The following is a 23,916-nucleotide window of genomic DNA, read 5'->3' as shown; positions in this document are numbered from 1 at the left end:
TCTAACTTTTCGATTCAATGGCGTACTTCCCCTTTCCTGGTCACCTTCCATAAAGTAATAATGTGACCTCGAGCCCACAGTCGGGGTGCCAGCTCATGCTTCCCAGTGACGAGGTCCTGATCTACCGATTTTGTCTGTAGGATTAAGGGGTAAGTCCTTGAGAGCAGAGAGGCTGTTTATTATTTTTAATTTCCTCTCATTTTTCCCTCCCGATCTTGTGTAGTGCAATGTGCACAGCTTTCAATATCCATCTCATGGCCTTCAACAAGCTCTCCCACCTTCACACACACACACACACTTCACACACACACTTCACACACTTCAACAAGCTCTTCACCCTTCACACAGAAAGGTGGCTTTGTGAATAAATCTTATTTCTTTTGCAAAACCGGTATCACAGTAATTAATTGACGGCACGTGCGCAGAACGAAACTGACCCTGGCCTGTCAGCATTGAAGGGGCCACTGGTAAATATTCAGGAATTTTGTGAGTTGGTTTTTTAAACCATTGGTCACTAAAAAGTGTCCAGGATGGGAGTATTGACGCCACTGAATTTGGCAAAGGTTACAAAATCAAGGCATGTCAAACTTGCCAAAGTCAGTTTACCAGCCCCACTGGCAACAGTCCAGGGCCGACGTGGTTCTGAGCAGCCCAGAGTGACAGAAGATGCCCCAGAAGCACCGTGACTGCTGTCTGCCCCTGATGCTGGCTCTGGGAGCTGCCCAACTAGCAAAGAAACTCGGTTTCAGTACAACTCTCTTTGTGGGTTTGTCTTTGAAACGTAAAAGTCATATTGAGCTTTTTAAGCAAGAGGCACTATTTCAAATACATACTTTATTAGCACATTTAGCCTACACAGCAACCTTTTGAGTATTTTACAGATGGGAAAATGGAGGCATGAGTCCAAGTAACGGACAGAAAGTGGCAGAACTGGGATAGGAACCCAGACAGTTTGCCCCAGAGTACCTGCTCTAAACCACTACACATTATCGTTTCTCACAATTCCATGGATTAAAATGATAACTTAATGATGTATAATTATGTATCTTATTCCTTGTTATATCTGCAATGGCTAGCAGAGTGACTGGCTCTTAAATGAATGGTTCCCAGATACCTCAGGCTATTTCATGTCACCGAACTTCTAGCTCACGACGCCTTCAGCCAGTATCTACTAAATGGTGCCACCATAAATTCTGAATTTTATAGATAGGGTAGGATTGAAAAATGCAAATAGGCTCTTTATGGTATAAAATAGAAAAGATTACTGAAGGAAACATATCTCAAATTATGCACTCACAATAATGAATGTTTTTCTCTGGTTTCTTGGTCAACTGGGAGGAAAACATCTATATGCTTTAGTATCTCATGTTCCATATGAATTTAAATAAATTACAAACCTCAACATTTCCTTAAATAAACCTCCTAAGAAAATGCAAATTTGCACACTCCACTGCCTGCTCATTGCTCACTCTGGTTGAAAATCAAGTTTTGGTTTTTTTCTCTGCAAGTAACTTAGCAAAGTTTGTGGAGGAAGTGGCTCCACATCATTTCATCAAAACACTTAATGCGATCTTCTTGTGTGCCCAGCAGTTCGTTCCGGAGAGTTGCATGCAGAAGGGCAGAGTAAAGCAAAGTGGCAAAGAGGACATCTCCACCACGAGCCCCGTCCATGAAAGGAGAAGCTGGAGCAACACAAAAAAATGGGACCTGGCGCTGCAATTGGTGCTGTATTGACTGCAGAATTTCCTCTCCTCAGTTTAAAGAAAAAAAAAAAAAACAGTATAAATTTGGAAAGTGGATGCAGTTCCCGGTGGCATACATAATTATCAGGCCTATATTAAGTTAATCCTTTCAAAGGGTCAAATGAGGGTAAAGTAGTTGCTGCTCCTCTGTTTCGGTCAGTGGAAAACATGGCAGACACTGGCAAAACCTGAATGGATGAATGAGTGAAAGGGTTCACTGTCAAACTTTCCAAGGCTTTCCCTGATAGGAAAGATAAATACTCTTTCCTTATCATCTTTTCAATCACTGGTCATTTCAGGGCATCATGAGAATGCTTTATGAGTTATATTTTTTGTCCCCTTTTTCTTCCAGAAAATATACAGTATTTTTTCTCTCTCATTTTCTATTTATTTCTCACTCATACTCAACAAGTTATTCTTCCTCTGAATCCTAACATAAAAAAAGAATTGGAACAACTTACGTAAGCAACAAAAATTAGCTGAAAGAGGTCAAAGTTCCAACAAAAGAAAACTGTAGGAATCTCATATCCTACAGTTAGTGTACTGCATATGTAGAGGAATCCCGTTTTGACCATCCTGACATGGTCTAATTGCTTTGTCATGGAATCGTAGAAAGATGCTGGAGAGCGTATGTTTAGAAGCAATGAGATGTTTACGTTCCTCAGAACCAAAATTTCCCCGTGAGGATTTGTATTAAGGGTCGAGTTTCTCCTCACTGTGTGAAGTGGCTTTTTATCCTATCATTACTCATTCTTCTGATTTTACAAATAGGTAGTGAGTGCATATACGTACTGGGAAATGTTCTCGGGGTTTGGGATATATCAGTGAATACAGCAGACAACAATCTCTATCTTATGGTGGCTACGTTTATTGACTATAAATCCTCACCTATTTACTTCCCAAAGATGAGCCACATAAACGCACCGTTCCTTGTGAAGGAATTGATTTAGTCACCATAACTGACAATTGGAAGAATCTTATTTGAGGTGAAAAATGGCCATCTTCACACGCCTCAGTGATTACTAAGCAGGAAGCCCAAGCGTCTCATCTCATTCGAAGAAGAGTCTGGAAGACTCAGGAGTGGAAGAGCTTATCATTTAAGATATAAATAATCCTTCCCTACAGAGCCACACTGCATTCAAAACGGCCCTTTTAAAAAATGGCCCACTATCCAAATTTTATACAACATAACAATATGGTATTTTAATTAATTCCATCATAATTGTAAGCTACAGCTTAAAGTAAAAGAAAATTCACCTGGAATGGTAACACCAATAACCCACCACAAATCTTTACTCACCACTGGAAACATATGAAAAATGTTCTTTTTAATTGGGATTTTCTTTTTGCTTTCCACCTCGTAACTCATGTTAGTCCCAACTGGAGTGTTATTCTGAGAAACAACAAAGTTTTGAACAGCATCACAGCAGGAAGCAAGTTTTGCTCTGCAAAGGAAAAGAATAAAAAGGAAGCCAAGGTATAAGATTAAGAAACTGAAAATAGACACCACAATGGATGATGCAAAAGAGGATTTTGTCAGACTGACTTTCAAAAAGAAGATGATTATTCACAAAGATGACTTGTTATTTTTCCTCCAGGCTCTAAATCCCTTAAGGATTGGGACTGACTCTCTTTTTTACTTTTTTTTTTTGTCTTTCCTTTAATCTTATCTTAATTTCTTTTTAATTTTTTTAATTTTACTTTAAATTCCAGGATACATATGCAGACAAGGAGGTTTGTTACATAGGTATGTATGTGCCATGGTCATTTGCTGCACCTATTAACCCGTCATCTAGGTTTTAAGCCCCACATGCATTAGATATTTGTCCTCCCCTTACCCCCAACAGGTACCAGTGTGAGATGTTCCCCTCCCTGTGTCCATGTGTTCTCATTGTTCAACTCCCACTTATGAGTGAGAACATCTGGTGCTTGGTTTTCTGTTTCTGTGTTAGTTTGCTGAGGATGATGGCTTCCAACTTCATCCATGTCCCTGCAAAGGACATGATCTCATTCCTTTTTATGGCTGCATAGTATTCAATGGTGTATATATGCCATATTTTCTTTGTCCAATCTATCATTGATGGGCATTTGCGTTGGTTCCATGTCTTTGCTATTGTAAACAGTGATGCAATAAACATACATGTACATGTGCCTTTATAGTAGAATGATTTATATTTCTTTAACTATATACCCAGTAATGGGATTGCTGGGTCAAATGGTATTTCTGGTTCTAGATCCTTGGGGAGTCGTCACACTGTCTTCCACAATGGTTGAATTAACTTACATTCCCACCAACAGTGTAAAAGCGTTCCTATTTCTCTACAGCCTCAACTGCATCTATTTCTTGACTTTATTTTTTTATTTTTTGAGACAGAGTCTCACTCTCTCTCACACTGGAGTGCAGTGGCATGATCTCAGGTTCACTGCAACCTCCACCTCCTGGGTTCAGGCGATTCTCCTGCCTCAGCCTCCTGAGTACCTGGGATTACAAGTGTGCACCACCCAGGCCTTGCTAATTTTTTTTAGTAGGGAGAGGGTTTCACCATGTTGGCCAGACTGGTCTCGAACTATTGACCTCAAGTGATCTGCCTGCCTCAGCCTCCCAATGTGCTATTTCTTGACTTTTTCACAATTGCCATTTGACTGATGTGAGATGGTATTTGATTGTGGTTTTGATTTGCATTCTCTAGTGACCATTGATGATGAGCTTTTTTTCATGTTTGTTGGCTGCATAAATGTCTTCTTTTGAGAAGTGTCTGTTCACATCCTGGGGTTGTTTCATTTTTCTTGTACATTTGTTTAAATTCCTTGTAGATCCTGGATATCAGACCTTTGTCAGATGGGTAGTTTGCAAAAATCCCATTCTGTAGGTTGCCTGTTCACTCTGATGCTAGTTTCTTTTGCCATGCAGAAGCTCTGTAGTTTAAAATCATGTGCAAAAATTACAAGGATTTCTATACACCCACAATAGACAAGCAGAGAGCCAAATCATGAATGAGCTCCCATTCACAACTGCCACAAAGAGAATAAAATACCTAGGAATATAGCTTACAAGGGAGGTGAAGGACCTCTTCAAGGAGAACTACAAACCACTGCTCAAGGAAATAACAGAGAACACAAACAAATGACAAAACATTACATCCTCATGGATAGAAACAATCAATATTGTGAAAATGGCCATACTGCTCAAAATAATTAATAGAGTCAATGCTATTCCCATCAAACTACCACTGGCAATCTTCAAAAGAACTAATTTAAATTTCATATGGAACCAAAAAAGAGCCCATATAGCCAAGACAGTCCTAAGCAAAAAGAACAAAGCTGGAGGCATCACGCTACCTGACTTCACACTGCAAGGCTAAAGTAACCGAAACAGCCTGGTACTGGTACCAAAACAGATATATAGACCAATGGAATAGAATAGAGGCCTCAGAAATAACACCACACATCTATCACCATTTGATCTTCAAAAAACCTGACAAACACAAGCAATGCGGAAAGGATTCCCTATTTAATAACTGGTGCCAGGAAAACTGGCTAGCCATATACAGAAAACGGAAACTGGACACCTTCCTTACACCTTATACAAAAATTAACTCAAGGTGGATTAAAGACTTAAATGTAAAACCCAAAACCATAAAAACCCTAGAAGAAAATCTAGGCAATACCATTCAGGATATAGGCGTGGGCAAATACTTCATGACAAAAACATTAAAAGCAAATGCAACAAAAGCCAATTTTTTTTTTTTTTTGACAGAGTCTTGCCCTGTCCCTCAGGCTGGAGTGCAGTGGCACAATCTAGCTCAATGCAAATTCTGTTTCCCAGGTTCAAGGAATTCTCCTGCCTCAGCCTCCTGAGTAGCTGGGACTATAGGCACCTGCTACCATGCCCAGCTAATTTTTGTATTTTTAGTAAAGACAGGGTCCAACCATGTTGGCCAGGCTGGTCTTGAACTCCTGGCCTCAAGTAATCTGTGCTCTCAGCCTCCCAAAGTGTTGGGATTACAGGCGTGAGCCACTGCACCTGGTAGTTTTTTTTTTTTTTTTTTTAATCTCACTAGACTTCTAACTGGCCCTGGATCGTAGCATGGTGACTTGGCAAGATCAATGGCAAAGCAGTTAAACATACTTATACTCAGGTAGGAACCTTCTTATCAATAGAAAATGCTCATGAATGTAACATTTTTAAAAATACAAAGTTTCTTCTGATAATACTGTTATAACACTAAAAACAAAAAATGAGAGGATTCATTTTAATTTTATAATAATTGTAAAATACAGAAACTAAGTTAAGAAGACTATCACAGTCACTAAAACAATACATAATCATTTATTATAAGTCCAATAAAAAAAGAAATATCTAATACAGTGAATTTTTAACTGAGGCAAATTTAAAGTTGCTATTCCTTATAGAAAGCCCAGAGAAGCATAAATTAATACCAAGCTACATTTCAAAATGATTACCATGGAGTGAAACATTATTATTAGAATGTAGACCTAGGAAGTGCTTTCAAGGATCATCTGAGTTAACCCCCAACCTCTGGCAGATGCATGCAGAACTACTTAGAATTCATATTTCATTTCTTCAATTCTCCAACGATGTAGACTCCCTAAAGTCTCTTGATAATTGTTCCAGGGTTTAATCAACCTTAAAATCAGAGAGATTTCTGCATTTGTACAATGCAACTATGTTTTAATGTAAATCCATTTTCCTTGTTAGGTTTTCATAGAATCTCCTTATAAAAATACTTCACGTACTTGAAAATGGAAATCAGGCAAAGCTTTAGCCTTTTTCGGTCTTGAAGAGTTTACAGAATTTTCCCTTCTCTCAGGTTTTCCTCATACAACCAGTTTTTCATGATTTTAGTCATCTCATTTATCTTTCAACCTCAACTTATTTCTCCATATTACTGAAAAATCTGTATCCAAGCCGGATTCAGTCATAAGAGTCAGTGAATATTCAAAAGAAATGTTGATGGTAGTGAGTCATTAGAAATAGTCCGTCCTCAGCCCACACTTCTATTATTAGTTTGGTCCTTAAGAGTAAGCTTCCATACATGTTTTTACTGAATTTTGCCCTTTTGAAAAAATACAATGCTCTAATTTGTCAAGGTCATCTAAAATTTAGTCTTCTAAACTCCAATAATTCTCAAGGCATGAAAAGTAAGGGTGATATTTGCACCTCAAAGTTAAGGTTTTTAATAATACTTCTTATCAGTTAACTTAGATAAGTTACAATATTCGTTAAAATAGTATGTCCTTCTTAATTGGATTCTGTCGCCCATTTATTGTTTCTTTTTGTATTTTACAATCTACCGTTTAAAAAAGATAGTTCATGGAGATTAACAAAAGAAAAAGATGAAAATAAATGGTATGTAGTCAAAAACATGATACTAAGTAGTTTTTAATTATACGTTTAATTTGATAAAAATTTGTGTGACATATTGCAAATTCAGAAATTCTTACTTGTATATAATTGTAATGGCTCTTTTATCCAGCATTTTGAGAAAAGGCAACATAATAAATCCTCATTTACCTTTGGCAAATAATTTCTCTAAGGATATTCAGTGCCTACAAGAATATTGCATCACCAAAAACACTAAATCAGATCTCTTCTTATGCTTTTTAAAAATATTAATAGAGTTTTTGCTGAAATATTTTTTTAGATAGAGTCTCACTATGTTGACCAGGCTGGAGTGCAGTGGTGGGATCTCAGCTCACTGCAGCCTCCATCTCACAGGTTCAAGAGATTCTTAGCCTCCCGAGTAGCTGGGACTACAGGCGTGCACCACAACGCCTGGCTTATGTTTTGTATTTTTAGAAGAAATGGGGTTTCACCACCTTGGCCAGGCTGGTCTCTAACTTCTGACCTCAAGTCATTTGCCTGCCTCAGCCTCCCAAAGTGCTGGGATTATAGGCCTGAGCCACCACCCTGGGCCTTTTTCTGAAATTGTATATTTTAAATATCGTATAAAATTTCCAAACCTATAGAAAAGTTAAAAGAACTGGACAATAAACACTTGAATAACCAGCAGCTAGATTTGACAATTAACTTTTCACTATTTTTGCCTTATTGTGTATCTGTCCATTAATCCAATTTTATAGTGGTACTTGTTGCAATTCAAAGTAAATTATAGATCTGAGTGCATGTCACCTCCAAACACTTCCTATCTCCAGACCCTCCGCCAAGCCCCAGAGGACACTTTTGTGATGATTTTTCACCACAAATTCGTTTTCCCTGTTCTAGTATATGACTAGTATTATGAACAGAATTATATCACATGTATGCCTTTTTTTTTTTTTTTTTTTTTTTTGAGATGGAGTCTTACTCTGTCTCCCAGGCTGAAGTGCACTGGCTCGATCTCAGCTCACTGCAACCTCCACCTCCCAGGTTCAAGCGATTCTCTTGCCTCAGCCTCCCGAATAGCTGGGATTACAGGCGCCCGCCACCATGCCCAACTAATTTTTATATTTTTAGTAGAGATGGGGTTTCACTATGTTGGCCAGGCTGGTCTCAAACTCCTGACCTTAGATGATCTGCCTGCCTCGGCCTCCAAAAGTGCTGGGATTATAGACGTGAGCCACCATGCCTGGCCTACACGTACGCTTTTATGTAAGACTTCTTTCACACAGCCTAAATGTTTTTTGAGATTCATATTGCCATATGATATGGTTTGGGTCTGTGTTCCCATCCAAACCTCATGACGAATTGTAGTCCCGTGTTAGAAGAGGGGCCTGGTGGGAGGTGGCTGGATCACGGGACTGGATTTCCCCTTTGCTGTTCTCATGATAGTGACTGAGTTCTCACGAGATCTGGTTGTTTCAAAGTGGGTAGCACCTCCCCCTTCTCTCTCTTCCTCCTGCTCCAGCCATGTAAGATGTGCCTGCCTCCTCTTTGCCTTGTGCCAGGATTGTGAGTTTCCTGAGGCCTCCCCAGCCATGATTCCTGAACACCCTGCAGAACCGTGAGCCAATTAAACCTCTTTTCTTTATAAATTAGCCCATCTCAGGTATTTCTTTAGAGCAGTGCAAGAACAGACTAACACACCTTGTGTAGCATCAGATTGTTCTTTATTGCTGGAGTAGTATTCCGTGGTATGGATGTACCAGGGTTGGTTTAGACATTCCCCTTGCAACTTTTGAAGATCTCACTATCAAAAATCAACATTCAACCCCAAAGCACTCGTTATAATCTCCCAGGAAAAATATCAGAATTATAATCTAAGATGTCACAGGCTAAGGGGACTTTTCCAGCTTTTGTGTGCAGTGGCAGAGTGATAAGTGTACGGTCTTTGTCACTTTCCAGCTCATCCATGTGGCAGAGAGTAAGAGCCAGTGTTGCTCTTACAACAAATAAAACAAAATGGAATTCTTATCTCTATTACTCTATTTCTCATCAGCCCTAAAATCCCAAAGTGTTGGGATTACAGGCATGAGCCACCATGCCTGGTTATTATTCCCATTTTAAAGATGAGAAAATTGGGGTTGAGAGAGGGTAAGTTATATGACCAAAGCCTGCAGGTTGTAAACAACTCAAACCTTTGTGTTTTGACGTTCAGTTCTCTGCAGTTCACACTAGAGTATGTTGTAACCAGGGAAATGCCATTATCTAAGCCTCTTCCCCTAGAATCCTTTCCAAAATGGTAACCATAGCATAGGTTGTTGCCCCCGAAGTATTGCTGGTAGCATCTTGCTGAAAACCTACCTAGACTCAATTCAAAGGCCACCATGCAACTTACATATAAATGCTTCAAAGCCTGTATAACTGAGGCATTTGAGGTTCTCCTTTTACATGGAAGATATATAAGCCGCCCTATGGGAGCAGGATTATCAGGTGACCTGAACAATGTGCCCTAAAATAAACTGAAAAGAAGCCTCTGGCTTGATGAGAGTCTAATTCTTCTTGCATTCTACCTTGAGCAATTTCCTCCATGCAACTCAGGTTCAAAAGAGAATACACTGCCCCCCATCCCCCCAGGAAAGAATTGGGACTTTCTGTACTGCACTGAGTTCTAGAATTCAGGAAGGTTCATATACTTTGAAAAATGCTTAACTTTCAAGGAGTAGGTTGGTTCTGGGAGGATCTGACTTAATGCTTTTCACCTGGATCTATAAAGATGGAATCGAAGATCTGCAAAATCACCTTTGCATCCAGATGTCAAATCATCTTTGCATTACAAATTCCTTTTGAGAAAGGGATCTTTATTAAAATTGTAAAAGTTCCTTTTTGTTTTTTTTTCACTGTAGGTGCTATTTTCTTTTTCTGTTTCTTTTGTTGTTTGTTTTTATTTGTTTCAAGTCTCAGGTCAAAATTCTTCTTCAGTTCTAAATTCAGTGCTTCCTGGATTTCCATGAAGTGTTAATGACTACTTAAGGCTTACAGTTCACAGACCCAGGACACCTGAATACTAACGACCTAAAGGCCCAAACCCATGACTCCCAGGCACCTCTTCTGTTTGTTAAACTCTGAGCCTCCCTAATGAGATGTGAAAAAGTTCCCATAAGGTAGAGGCTGCAGGCACTGTCTAGGTATTGATAAAGACCTACCTTTCCAGAATTCATTTTCTATGAATCTAATGAGGGTCCTAGGAAAAAGAGTTTTAAAATGTAAGCACCAGCAGAAAGTCAAAGGATTTATTTACCATCCAAACCACTTCTAAAATAGCCACATTTCTTTTTCTTCATGAAAACATAACATACATAAGCCAACAATCCAGCACTTGCCTCTCTCCTGTTGATGCCCCCTTTTTTTGCCTCTCTTCTTGCCCTATTTGACATGTAATTCATGGATTGACCGATAATAATAACAATAACCAACATTTCGTGCATTCTCACTGCATGCTAGATATTTTACGTAGATTATTTCACTTAAGCCCTAGAATAGCCCTACAAAATAGATGCAATTAATATTCTCATTTTATAGATGAGGATAACTTAGGATAATAAAGTTAAGAAGGTCATATATGACATATTCATTCACTCATTCATATTTATTTAGCACCTATTAAATATTGAGCTCTATGAGAAGTGCTGGCTACACATTGGTCAATAAATTAAGCATTGTCTCTGCCTTTATAGTGTTTGTGATCCAGTAGGAAGGAAAATAAAAAGGTTTAGAGATGATTTGTAAGGCAGTAAGTAGCAAAGCAAAGATTCAAACCCAGAATTCAAACTCTTCCTCTAAAGCCACTGCCAGCGCTTGTACTGCAAAGAACTGTTAAATACAGTGAGTTCTAAGTTTCTCTTCAAAGAATCAGTATGTCAGTATGTTCAGTTCTTTGTTCTCCATTTTAAAGTTTAACTTCCTCGTTCTCCTTGTCTCCTTGCCCCTAGTTTCAGTAAACAACCTTCCTACCAGTTGTAACCAGTAGTTCACATCTATTCCTCTGGTCACTTTCTCTGTCCTGAGTCATGCCTGGTCACCTGCTCTGACCTGAGTCACCTTTAGTCACCTGTTCTGTAACTGTATTTCCTGCAAAAACTGCTCATCCTGCCACTCTGGCTCGTACCCCTGCTCTCTTTAAAACAGTCAATCGGAATTAGCTTAGATTGTGCAGTCCAACCCTAGCCAACAGGGGAATGTCACAGCAGTAGGAGCTACCTGTGTCAGGGATAAGAACCCCTTCCCCTCCCTTGTTCAGGTGTGCTCTCGCCATTGCTCCATTCATGAGACACACCCTTCTATAGAAGTAAAATTGCCTTGCTGAGAAAATTTATGTTTGAGTGCTATTTCTTTTGTGGCACTAAAAATTTATTTCCAACAAAACCATGGTGTGCAATGGGGGAAATTAAAATGTTCTTACCTGAGCCACCGTATCTTACAACCCAAAATATTTTTCTAGATTTCTCAAGTTCGTATTTGGAAGAACTTCTTTAACAAAAAATAAAAGAGCTTTCTGGGCTCAAGGAGCCTTTCCATTGCTGTCACATAGAGTAGAAGACCCACCCCATGCACCCTAGCTGCCCAGCCTCCACACACAGTCTTCATGTCCCAGTGACTCCTCTAGACTTTGCAGGAGTCTGTGTGTTTGCCTCTGGGCTTGCGTTGTGCAGTTATGGGAGGTAAGGCCTGGAGAAGGTGAGAGAGAAAGAATACTCTGGTATTGGAGGTTGAGAACAAGTCATCTCTGGTTAGAGGCCATTGAAGGCAAGAAGAAGATTTACAGGCTTTTGCTTGACTTTCTAGAACCCAGTAGTGTGCACTGGCTTTCCAAACTTCAAGCGTGATCTGAAACTGTGTATTTAAAGGAATCGTGCCTACAAAGGGAAGAGAGAGATACGTGCTACTCTGTAATGTTCAAAACCATGCCTGGTGTGCTTGAGTCTGTTGTGGAAGCTTTACTTTCAAAGGCAATTGACAAACCAGGGCCTGTCTGGAGGGAACAGATTGAAATTCATGGTAGGTGAAGAACTAATAATGTCCCAGCTGGAGAAGAGCAGATTCGGGGGATTCAATAGCTCTCTTTGAATATTTTAAGGACCATAAGGTAAAGGAATAATTAGATTTAAATTCTGTAGCTTCAAGCTACAGAATGAGGACTGATATGGACAGAATGCTTGCGTCTCCCCGAAATAAGTATGTTGAAACCCAAAGCCCCTGTGCGATGGTATTAGGAGGTGAGGTCTTTGGGAGGTGATTAGGGTCTTGAAAGTGGAGCTCTGATAAATGTGAGGTTAGAGTAAGAAGCTGGGGCCAGGCACGGTGGCTTATGCCTGTAATCCCATCACTCTGGAAGGCCGAGGCAGGCGGATCACAAGGTCAGGAGTTCGAGACCAGCCTGGCCAACATGGTGAAACCCCCGTCTCTACTAAAAATACAAAAAATTAGCCAGGTGTGGTGGCAGGCACCTGTAATCCCAGCTATGTGGGAGGCTGAAGCAGGAGAAACGCTTGAACCCAGGAGGCAGAGGTTGCAGTAAGTGGAGACCGCATCACTGTATTCCAGCCTGGGTGACAGAGCAAGGCTCCATCTCAAAAAAAAAAAAAAAAAATAGAAGCTGTCTGTCTGTAACCCAGAAGAGGGCCCTCACCCAGAACGTACCAGAACCATGCTGGCACCCTGATCTTAAACTTCACAGCCTCCAGAACCATGAGAAATAAATGTGAGTTGTTAAACCCCCTGTCTATGGCATTTGGTGACAGCAGCCCAAGCTGACTGAGACAAACACCAATATATACAGCAATTCAGCCCACATTCACTGAGCAGCCAGCAGTGATGGCCATGGCCCAAGGTCGTGGTGTTAAACAATTTGCAAAGTATTAAATACAAATATGAATAAAACATGAACGGGCCTTGCCCTCTGGGAGCTTAAGTGTATTAAGAGAGACAGACACAAAGCATCACTGGTATTTAAGTATCATTTCACCATAATATGAGGCTGTGAGAGCAGCACAGGGGAGGAACACTTAACCAACCTGGAAGTTAGGGGAGATTTTGTGATGGAGCTTTTAACATAGCACCCAGCACAGGAGGCACTTGATAGATATTTCCTCATTGAATGAATAAACCTGTGTTTGAGGATAATTCTTTGGGTCGTATAGGATGGATGGCAGTGGAAGGAGATCAGAGGGAGGAATGTCAGCTGGGACTTGGCTGCGAGGCTTTTGCTAGAGTCACCTAATTAAAGATTAAAAGGGCCTACATGAAACGAGTAATTTTAGAGTTGAAAAGAGGAGGAAGGAGACTTGAGATATATTTAGTAGGTGGAAAGAACAGCCCGGGCACAGTGGCTCTTGTCTATAATCCCAGCACTTTGGGAGGCCAAGGCGGGTGGATCATGAGGTCAGGAGTTTGAGATCAGCTTCGCCAATGTGATGAAACCCCATCTCTACTAAAATTACAAAAATTAGCCGGCCATGGTGACGGGTGCCTGTAGTCCCAGCTACTCAGGAGGCTGAGGTGGGAGGATCGCTTGAACCCAGGAGATGGAGGCTGCAGTGAGCTGAGATCATGCCACCATGTTCCAGCCTGGGTGCCAGAGACACCCCCTCAAAAATAAAAATAAGAGTGACAAAGGCAGCACGGCGTTATGATAATGGGTCGATATGAGACGCTCTTCTTGGTCTTCCCCTAAACCTCAGTACTCCCAAATGAATTCATTCCTTTCACAAATATTCATCAAGGGCATCCCAGGTGCCTTGCACTGTGCTAGGCTCTGGGGATATGCCAAAGAATGACCTGGACCCCCAGCCTCTCCTCATCTTGCTCCTGAGACAGCACAATGTAGATGAGAAGCAGAAGATGGAAGAAGCCTCTGAACAAGGTAACAAAGGTGAACAATGTCTGTTAACTATGGTCCAGAAAGAAAAGTCAGCAAGATAGAGGGAGTCTTTTCTCTACAAAGGGTCACTGAACCACAGGAAGAAAAATCAATAGACGGTTGTGCAAGCAAAGAACAATTTGATTCCCCCCTAGAGAGCCATAGAAAATATTGTATTCATAAGCTCATAAATGTTTGAAAAGGGAATAGAAAACTATTTAATGAGCTCAGAAAATAGTTTCTAAATTTCAGCTCTGATGTTATTGGTACTGGCAGAAGAGAGGTGGAGAGGTTAAAGAGAAAGAGCAAACTAAGACTGTGCAGAAACCAAGGAAAAAAAAGAAGAAACAGTTGAACATTTCATGAAACAGAGGAGGAAAGAAAAGTGATGGACACATGAAATAAAACACAGAAAGAGAGCCCTGAGAAAAACAGAAGAGATGAAGACAGAAGGCAAAAGACAGTCACCCACAGAAACCAAGGATATAGAGACATGTGAAATAGACAGAAATGCAAACACAAGATCACAGAGGAGCAGGTTTACACAGACAGAACGTTCCACAGAAAAGGCCCAGAAAGAGAGACGCCAGACAGAGGCTCAGATAGGAGCATAAAAAGGGAAACGTGTGTTTGAGGCTCATGTCTATAGATGCATAAATAATAATAATAAATACATGCATGGCTTTTACTGTCTCAAGAACTCTTCCAAGCACTTTATATATTATTTAATCCTTAAAAGAGCCTTATGAGGAAAGCACATTATCATCACTGTTGTTGTCCCCATCTTTCAGATGTAGAAGCTGGGTCAGAGAGGTGAAGTTACTTGCCTGAGGTCACACAGCTAGCTAACAACATTACTGAGACTTGGATGCAGGCAGTCTAGGGTTTATAAATAGCTGTGTGCTCTTAATACTGCCCTACATCCCTGTAATTGTTGTCTGACAATATACACAAATAAACCATGGCAAAGATGCACAGAGGGGGTAAAAGTCAAGAAGAAAGCCCACACAGTCACTGTCACAAGACATGAATATACTCTGTTGTATTAGAAGTTTTCATGCTGCTAATAAAGACATACCCAAGACCGGGTAATTTACAAAGGAAAGGAGGTTTAATGGATTCACAGTTCTACGTGGCTGGGGAGGCCTCCCAATCCTGGCAGAAGGCAAGGAGGAGGAAAGCCACATCTCACATGGTGGCAAGCAAAGAGAGAAGGAGAGTAAGTTAAACCACTTGGATCACTTTTCTAATAAAACCACTGGATCTCATGAGACTTATTTACCACCATGAGAACACTATGGGGGAAACCACTCCAGTGATTCAATTATCTCCCACTGGGTCCCTCCCACAACATATGGGCATTAGGGGAGCAACAATTCAAGATGAGATTTAAGTGAGGACACAGCCAAACCATATCATCTGTCCTTCATGGGAAAATGTCTACATCTTCGGAAATTTTGGAAATTGTGATCAAATATTCTTAAGCTGTGCTGAATATCCACAGCTATGTGCATAATAAAAGAGGGAAACAGTGCCCAAATCCCTCCCTCGAAAGGGCCAGGGAAGACCCAGCCAGATACAGGTTAAGGGGCTGCAGGTTGGAAACTGAAGTGCATGGGGTCAAGGCTAGGGGTGGAAATCCCTGCCCAGGCAACAGATTGCTTGGGGCTGGGTAAACCAAGACAAACTCCTGCAAAAAGATAGGATGGAAATACCCAGAAGAACAAATGTAATTCACGTGGACATGAATGGATAAACAAATCAAGCACTTACTACTGTTCTTACTACTAAGAATGTAACAGAAAAAAAGACAGAGAACATCCCATGGAGAACTCTTAGCTAGTGGGAGAGAGACAACAGCAGACAATTAGAACATGGTGCTGTCAGTCTACACTGCAACGGGGGGAGGAGGAGGGAAGAGCTGGGCTAGGCCAGGCCTACTATATACTTCTGAGGCTTCACAGAGGGAGCTGGGAGGGGTGAGACTGCAGCACAAAAGCTCGCTTCCTCTTGTCACAACAGTGGACCTTTGAGACTGAGATGCCTGGAGCACTTCAGGTGCTGCTCTGAGTGGGACAATCCACTCTCTTGAATCCTTAATCTTGTGTTTATATTTTGCTGGCTCCATAATAAAGCAAAGTACAAGCAAGTTTGGCTGAGTCCAATTTCACAGTCATGCAAGCCCAAGGAACTGGGCCAGCCATGGGGTCAAGAGCATGTTGGAAGGTACCTAAGCCACCCAAAGTTTGGGGACAGCTCCCCACAAAACACAAAGCTTAAGCTGAAAACTTAAAGATAAACAGAACTAGCCAGGTGAGGCAAGAGAAGGAGATGGAGGGGTAAAGACTGTTTGAGAAGCAGGAAGGAGAGAATGTGAAAGCCGGGAGGAGAGAGAGAGAGAGAGAGAGAGCATAGAATGTGCAAAATTCTGAAAGAAATCCTGTGTGACTTGGGAGATGGAGAACTAGGTGGAGAATGCTGGAGAACTATAGTAAGAGTTTTATAGGCATCACAAAGTCAACAATGTGGATTTCTTCTATGGGAAAGGGCAAAGCATTGAAGGGTCTTAGTTATGGAAGTGACACACGGGATATGCATTTTAGCATGTGCACCCTGGCTTCAGTGAGGATAGATTAGTGGGTCTGCAGAAAGATCCCACTGATCAGTTAGAAGGATAGGCAATGACCCAGTGTTGCAGTGGCCACCATCAACTCGTTCTCTCCCTACATGCACATGTCAGAAAATGAAACCTAAAATTCCTCCCCTTGAATTGGAGCTGGCCTTAGAAAGTACTTGAACCAGTAGAATACTACAGAAGAAGTGACATTCTGGGATTTCCAGTGCCAGGTCATAAAAAGTGTTGTGGCTTCTGCCTGGATCTCTTGGAATGTTCATTCTCTGGACACTTCCCCAAGAAATCCAGCCATTCCCCCAAGGAATTGAGTCTTCTTGAGCTGCAAGAAGCTCAAGTCACATGTGGAGGCTCCTTTGAAGACCCTTTAGATGGCAGCCCTAGCTGAATTCCTAGTAAGCAGTCAGTGGTAACTGAACTGACATGTGAGTGTCACATCTTGGACGTCCAGCTCAGGCAAGCTCTCAGATGACTCAGTGGACTGCAACCCTATGAAAGCCCTCCATTAAGAGTTCCCTGGGCTGAGTGTGGTGGCTCACATCTGTAATTCCAACACCTTGCTGAGATGGCAGGATCGATTTCCGCTCAAGCCCAGGAGTTGCCTGGGCAACATAGGGAAACCCCATCTCTACAAAAAAATTCAAAAATTAGCTGGGCTTGGTGGCGTGCTCCTGCTGTCCCAGCTACTCAGGAGGCTGAGGCAGGAGGATTGCTTGATCACAGGAGGTCAAGGTTGCAGTGAGCTGTGATGGTGCCACCGCACACCAGTATGGATGACAGAGTGAGATCCTGTCTCAAAAACAGTCACAACAACAAGAAAAGAATTCCCCTGCTGAGTCCAGGCAGCCCACGAAACTGAGAGAGAATATGAAATCATTGAAAACAAACAAGCCATCAGTTTGGGGGCAGTTCCTTATGCAGCAATAGATAACCAAGATGCCAGTTAAGAGAGAACAATAGCTATGTATGTCTGGGCTCTCCAGAAAAATAGAATCAACAGCCTACCAATCTATCATCTACTTATCTGTCTTCTATCTATGTTATCTATCTATGTATCTATGTGTGTATATATGTATGTATGTATGTATGTATGTATGTATGTATGTATCTATCTATCTATTTATCTATCTATCTATCTATCTATCTATCTAAAGAGACTCAAGAATTGGTCCACACAATTGCAACGGCTGACACATCTAAAATCTGTAGGGTAAGCTTGCAGGTTGCACATCCAGGCAGGAGTTGATTCTGCAATCTTGAAGTCGAACTACCTCTTCTCTGGGACACCTCAGTTTTTGCTTGTAAGGGCTTTAATTGATTGAGATGAGACCCACCCACATTAACAATGGTAAGTGCCTTTATTTAATGTCAGTTGATTGTAGATATTAACCACATCTACCAAATACCTCACAGCAACACTTTGATTAGCATTTGATTAAATAACGGTACTAGAGCCTAACCAAGTAGACACAGACAATTAGCTATCCAAGTAACCCAGACCAGAGATGGGTGGTGAGATTGCAAAGAGAAGATAGGTTTAAAACATATTTAGGGTGTAAGACTTTAGCAAAAGTTTGGCGACGGACTAGAAACGGGCACTGAAGAAGACAGCGAGGGTCACGCAGGGGTTTCTGATTCAGGCCACTGGGAGAAGGATGGTGCTTTTTCTGACACACAGAGTAGTGTAAGAGAGGGGAGAGGACCACGATAGGTTAATAATGAAGGTGGTGACCTGTTGTGGTTTTAATTCATGCTAAGACTTGTAAAGAAAAAAAAATGGGATCACGTTGCAGAACCGGAGTGAGATTGTGAAAAAGTGGGACTGTGAAATCATTGGAAAGAGGTGAGGGGTGCACCCATGCGGCCGCCTTCAGGTGCCGTTTGCAATGAGCATAAAACTGTGACAGAAGTGACTTGCAAGGACCCCCCAGAGCTTTAATTGCATGGGTGTCCCATGCCTGCTGAAGTGGGTAGATCACGAGGTCAGGAGATTGAGACCATCCTGGCTAACACAGCGAAACCCCATCTCTACTAGAAATACAAAAAATTAGCCGGGCGTGGTGGCGGGCACCTGTAGTCCCAGCTACTCAGGAGGCTGAGGCAGGAGAATCGCTTGAACCCGGGAGGAGGAAGTTGCAGTGAGGCAAGACCGCACCACTGCACTCCAGCCTGGGCGGCAGGGTGAGACTCCGTCTCAAAAGAAAAAAAAAAAAAGAAATTAAAGCCGATTGTAAGTGTGAAAAATGCAAGTTCTAAAAATACAAAATCAACAGTTATGATTAATGTTAAGATTTCAGAATATAGTTTAGTTTGCAGACAAAAAAAAATCTAGGTCACTGCCATTATTGTTCCATGTGTGAAGAAGAGAATGTAAAGAAACCAAGTTTTGTTGACGGATTATAAACTTTTATTTAGTTAGATTTTTTAGGGAAGGAAAAGGGAAGAGTAGGAAACTTTTTTTTTGTTGTTGTTTTTTTTGCAGACGTTGTCTGGCAACATATTGAGAGCCTGAATCAATACTGAATCCTATGAAAACAGTTTTGTAATTATAATGCTGAATCAGTCTTATGTGTAATTACACCAACGTGCTAATTTCTTAAGGGAAATGTTCACAGTATATTTTGTATTTATGCCACCGTCTTTTATAAAAGATCTTATTTCATGAACTTCAATTTACCAGACCAAGTCCTAACTGTAGGCTTCAGCAAGGACCAGCAATGCACGTGTATTTCAAGGAGCTTCATCTGTGCTCTGACTGGGAAACTGTGTCTTGCACAGGTGGAGAAACAGGGAGGCAGGTCATTTCTGCTCATGGTCATTAAATGAGCCGGGTTCACATACCTAAAGGGGCCGTAAGCCAGCGCACATCTCAGGCGGTTGTTCCAGGACAGCTCCCACGGTTCACTGTGGAATTTATCATCTTCTGCTCTTTGGCTTCAGCCCTGCACTCAGCTTCTGTTTTTGCCTGGCCTCTGGGAACTGCTTTTGGCTTCTGGCTCCCTTCCAAATCCTAACTTTTCATCTTTGCCCTTAGGCTTCACCCAGCAGAATCTCAAATAAGAATGATCCCTTCCTACCCTGGGTTGTCAGCCCTTATTTAGCCCTAGGCAAGGGCTAAGTAATCTGGGGACAGGGCAGGAAGCGTAACTCTTGGCTCTGCCTATACTCGAGCTGATTAATTTTCAGGGAATTCAGAGCGATTCCTGATTAGACCTCAGAGCCCGTGGTTTGACCGGCCATCTTGAAAGGGAGGGACAAGCCGCAGACAGTCCATATAAAGGTAAGTCCGTTTCTATAGAAAATAATGCACAGAAAGATGATAACCTAGAAAGTTGAAGTTTAATACTTTCTGCTCCGTGTGACCTACTTTCCATCATGAAAATACCAAAGAAAGTTCGAACGGAAGGAACTGAACAGGAAGGGTTGGACCTTACCAAGCGCGTGGTGATGCATATGAAACGATCACAAAAGCAAGACTGGGGTTTATAAATGTTTACACATCCCCTTAGGCAGAGGACTGGAACAGAAACTATTATAGCGCTACTGCTCCATCATAGACTTGCTGTATTTATTGCAGATACCAAGAGTTTAAACTAGTTAGTAAAATATGAATTGTAAGCCAGAAAAATTAAACTGGAAATAATCACAATAGCTACGATGTGCTGAAATTCTAATATGTAACAGCCTCTGTACTGAGCATTTGACATGTTGAATGTTCATAAAAACTCACACAGGTATGTATTGTTTCCATTTTACTGATAAAGACACTGGCTGGGAAAAGTGGCTTAGCCTAATAAGAATAAAGATGTTGCCATCAATAACCAGCAGCAAAGGTAAAATGGTGCCTTTAAGATGTTCTAGTACGAATTCATTCACTTACAGAGGAGACCAAATTTAAAAGAAAATGAAAGATTAGGGATAACAAACAAGAAACATCAATAATAAAACGCCTGAAACAAACAAGACACATGGAGTCAACTTAAAGCTGAGCCTAGAAACCAGACTGTACTCCTCAACCCTTTCCAACTCCTAGTTCCTATAGTGAGTCTTGACCTATTTTCTGAACCACCTAGAAAGATCCTTTGTTCCTCCTGATACACTCCATAAAACACATGGCTCAGATTAACCAAGCCTGTAAATTAAACACACACACACACACACACACAAATGAAAATTTATTAACTGCGGCTAGTGTAATGAAGGTGAATTTCAGGATAGTATGGCAGCAATGACTTAATCAGGTTGTCCAGGGAAGGCTTCCCAGAGGAGGGGATAACTGGTTCTAAACTGGTTGGGGCAGGGGTGGAAGTTGTTGGAGTGATGTGACCAAAGTCCATGGTCCCTCCAGTTACTGGGCAAGAAGTAGATGAGAAGGATTCACCACGGTTCATGGTGACCAGTTTGAAGGTCATGGATTAAGTAGAAGGTACTATGAGAGAGTGGGTATGGACAACTCCTTCCCGGATTTGGTTGTGTAGAGGAGGACAAAGCATCTTTGAGTGTTTAAGAAATGAAACAAAAAATAAAATCGAGATGGCATGCTGACATACTGTGATTTTACAATCAACTGGCTCACGATGAATGCTTGCTTCAAACTAAAGGAGTAGTTTGTGTTATTAAGAAAACAATGATCTAGCCCCAGCTACTCAGGAGGCTGAGGCAGGAGGATCGTTTGAGCCCCGGAGTTCAAGACCAGCCTGGGCCACATAGTGAGACCCCATCGCAACAAAACAAAATAAAACAAAACAAAAATGATCTAAGAAATCCAGTGATTCAGGGATTCTAAAGGCAGGAAAACATACCATTTCAGCCCTAATAGATTGGAAGAAAATTAAGAGCTTCAAATAGACACCACCTTTTTATTTAGCAGTACATCTATACCTCCGTTAAAACAGAGTTGTCTCTTGAACTAGCCACTTGGTACATTGGGAAAAATCCCAGCAACCTAGAGGGCAGATGCCTGTAGTCTGTGTGATCATCCGGCTGACATCACACTGACAGATAAGATAGTGGCACTTATAGTGAGCCCTGGTTCAGGTTAATCCGGGACACTAATCTCAGAGTAGAGTTTGATCTTCAAACTCCTGACTCCCTAAAAAAATTGGGAAGGTGGCATGACCTACACATTTAGAATCGGAAAGTCAGACATCAGTGATTGCCCCTTAATGAATCTAGTGAGATGCAAAATGGAAGACATTGTGTTCAGAAAAGCCAAGAATATTATGAGACTTCAACAACTGGAGAAGCCTCATGTCATCATCTTGCCACTTTTCCCTTTCCCTGGAACTGCTGAGTGTTCCCTGCCCCCACCCCAGCATCTCTCTTCTAATTGCTTTACTAGGCTTCGCAGTCCAAGTCTTCATCACTTCACACCTGGCCCAGTGCAGGAGAGGCCACCTGTCCTATCTATCCTGTACAAGTCCACTGCACTAATCATTTTTGACATGATATGGCAGAGTGGTCAATGGATATTGAGAATTCCAAGATTAGCTATCCAGTTCCTTCATTTACTAGTGATGACACCTTGGAAAATTCACCTAAACTCTCTGAATCTTTACCTCTTCATTTGTTAAATGGCGGGGGGCGGGGGGCGGTTAAATTTCTTCCAGAATAAATAAAAGTAAAAAAAATTGTTAGTACTGTAACCAGGACATGTGTATTTAGCCTTCATTTTACGTTACATTCTTCCACCATCACATATTAGATGAAACCCAAACTCCTAGGGCCCCACGTAACATGACAGCTAAAGAAAGAAAATGAATAAATACCCAAAGGAAACGAAATCAATATGTCAAAAAGGTGTCTACATTCCCATGTTTCCTGCAGCATGATTCACAATAGCCAAGATGTAGAATCAGCCTAAGTGTCCATCAATGGTTGAATGCATATATATATATATGTGTGTGTATATATATATATGTGTATATATACACACACACAGTGGAATAGTATACAGCCTTAAAAAATGAGGAAATTCTGTCATTGCAGACACTAAGAATAAACCTGGAGGACATTATGCTAAGTGAACTAAGCTAGGCACATGATCTCACTTACACGTGGAATCTAAGAAAGTTGAACTTAGAGAAGTACAGAGTAGAATGGTGGTTACAAGAGACTGGGAGGCAAGGGAAATGAGATGATGATGGTCAAAGGATACAAAGTTTCAGTTGGGCAGAAAGAATACATTTTCAAGATCTATTGCACAGCAGGGTGACCATAGTTCCTAATAATGTATTGCATATTTCAAAATTGCTAAAAGAGTAGATTTTAAAAGTTCTCACTATAAAAAAAAATGCTAAGCATGTGAGCTGATGGATATGTTAATTAGCCTGATATAATTATTCCACAATGTATGCATATATCAAAACACCATATTTTATTCCATAGATACAATATTCATCAATTAAAAATAAACATTTAAATTTAAAAGAATAATAAGTAAAACTCTTCAAAAAGTCCAAATTCAATCAGCAACTCAGATGTCTAAGTTTTTCGCTTAACAACTAATGTGTACATTGATATTGTTAAGCTTATAAAAGATCAGCTGACATATGTGAGTAGAATGTCGGAACTAACACAAGGTGAAATGAAATATAAAAGAATATGATGATTAAAGCAAAGGATAGAAAGGCAATTGAAATATAAACTTATAAGTGAAGGAATAATGTTAAAACACTGGAGAAAGATCTGTCTGCTGGGATATTGTACCAATGTAAACAATGTAATGTACCAGTGAAGACATGGCAAGCAATGTTATATAAGGAAAAGAGAATTTGAAACACAAGGCAGCCTAAAACGGAGCTTATTTGACATGTGAACATAAAAATATATAGGTAATACTGAGTAAAACTTGGGAGATAAATTTTGAAATAGAATTTAGAGGACCAGTGAACGCCATGTGAGTTCTATACACTTCGATGGCAAGGTTTATATTCTGAAGACCAAGGAGAGGAGCTAATCCCTAAATGTGCAAGAGCTAGCTTCTGTTATTAAATACGGCAGAAGTAATGACATGGTGTGGTTTTTGTTGCTTTTTCTAAATGCACAGGCACGCTGTATGGCAATGATAAATAGAAGATGATATGACAGTATATTAATGATGAAAAATGGTCTCGATGCAGAGGAAACAAAGAAAAAAGCTTTTTCAATCTGACAACTGACCCAAATCACCTATCATAAAGTATACATCTTCTTAAATTAAAAAAAAAAAACAAAATATGTATTGCTTTCAGCTGTCAATGTAGTCACCCTGTATGAATTGTAAACAGCAAACATTTAGAAG

General features: G+C 40.8%; 1 protein-coding gene across 2 annotated transcripts in view; it reads right to left on the bottom strand.

Annotated features, from left to right (window-relative positions):
• Nucleotides 1-23,916, bottom strand: part of LOC105488224 (ST8 alpha-N-acetyl-neuraminide alpha-2,8-sialyltransferase 6) — a 71,525-nt gene that overhangs the window by 13,078 nt on the left and 34,531 nt on the right. For both annotated transcript variants that reach the window (XM_071070426.1, XM_024794873.2), the window contains exon 3: nt 3,043-3,187. In XM_071070426.1, the coding sequence (XP_070926527.1) occupies nt 3,043-3,111 (69 nt within the window). In that variant the 5' untranslated portion in view covers nt 3,112-3,187. The remainder of the gene's footprint in view (nt 1-3,042; nt 3,188-23,916) is intronic.

This window comes from Macaca nemestrina, chromosome 9 (genome assembly GCF_043159975.1).
Source record: "Macaca nemestrina isolate mMacNem1 chromosome 9, mMacNem.hap1, whole genome shotgun sequence".
NCBI classification, from domain to species: Eukaryota; Metazoa; Chordata; class Mammalia; order Primates; family Cercopithecidae; genus Macaca; species Macaca nemestrina.
This window is presented reverse-complemented; position numbering and strand designations above follow the sequence as displayed.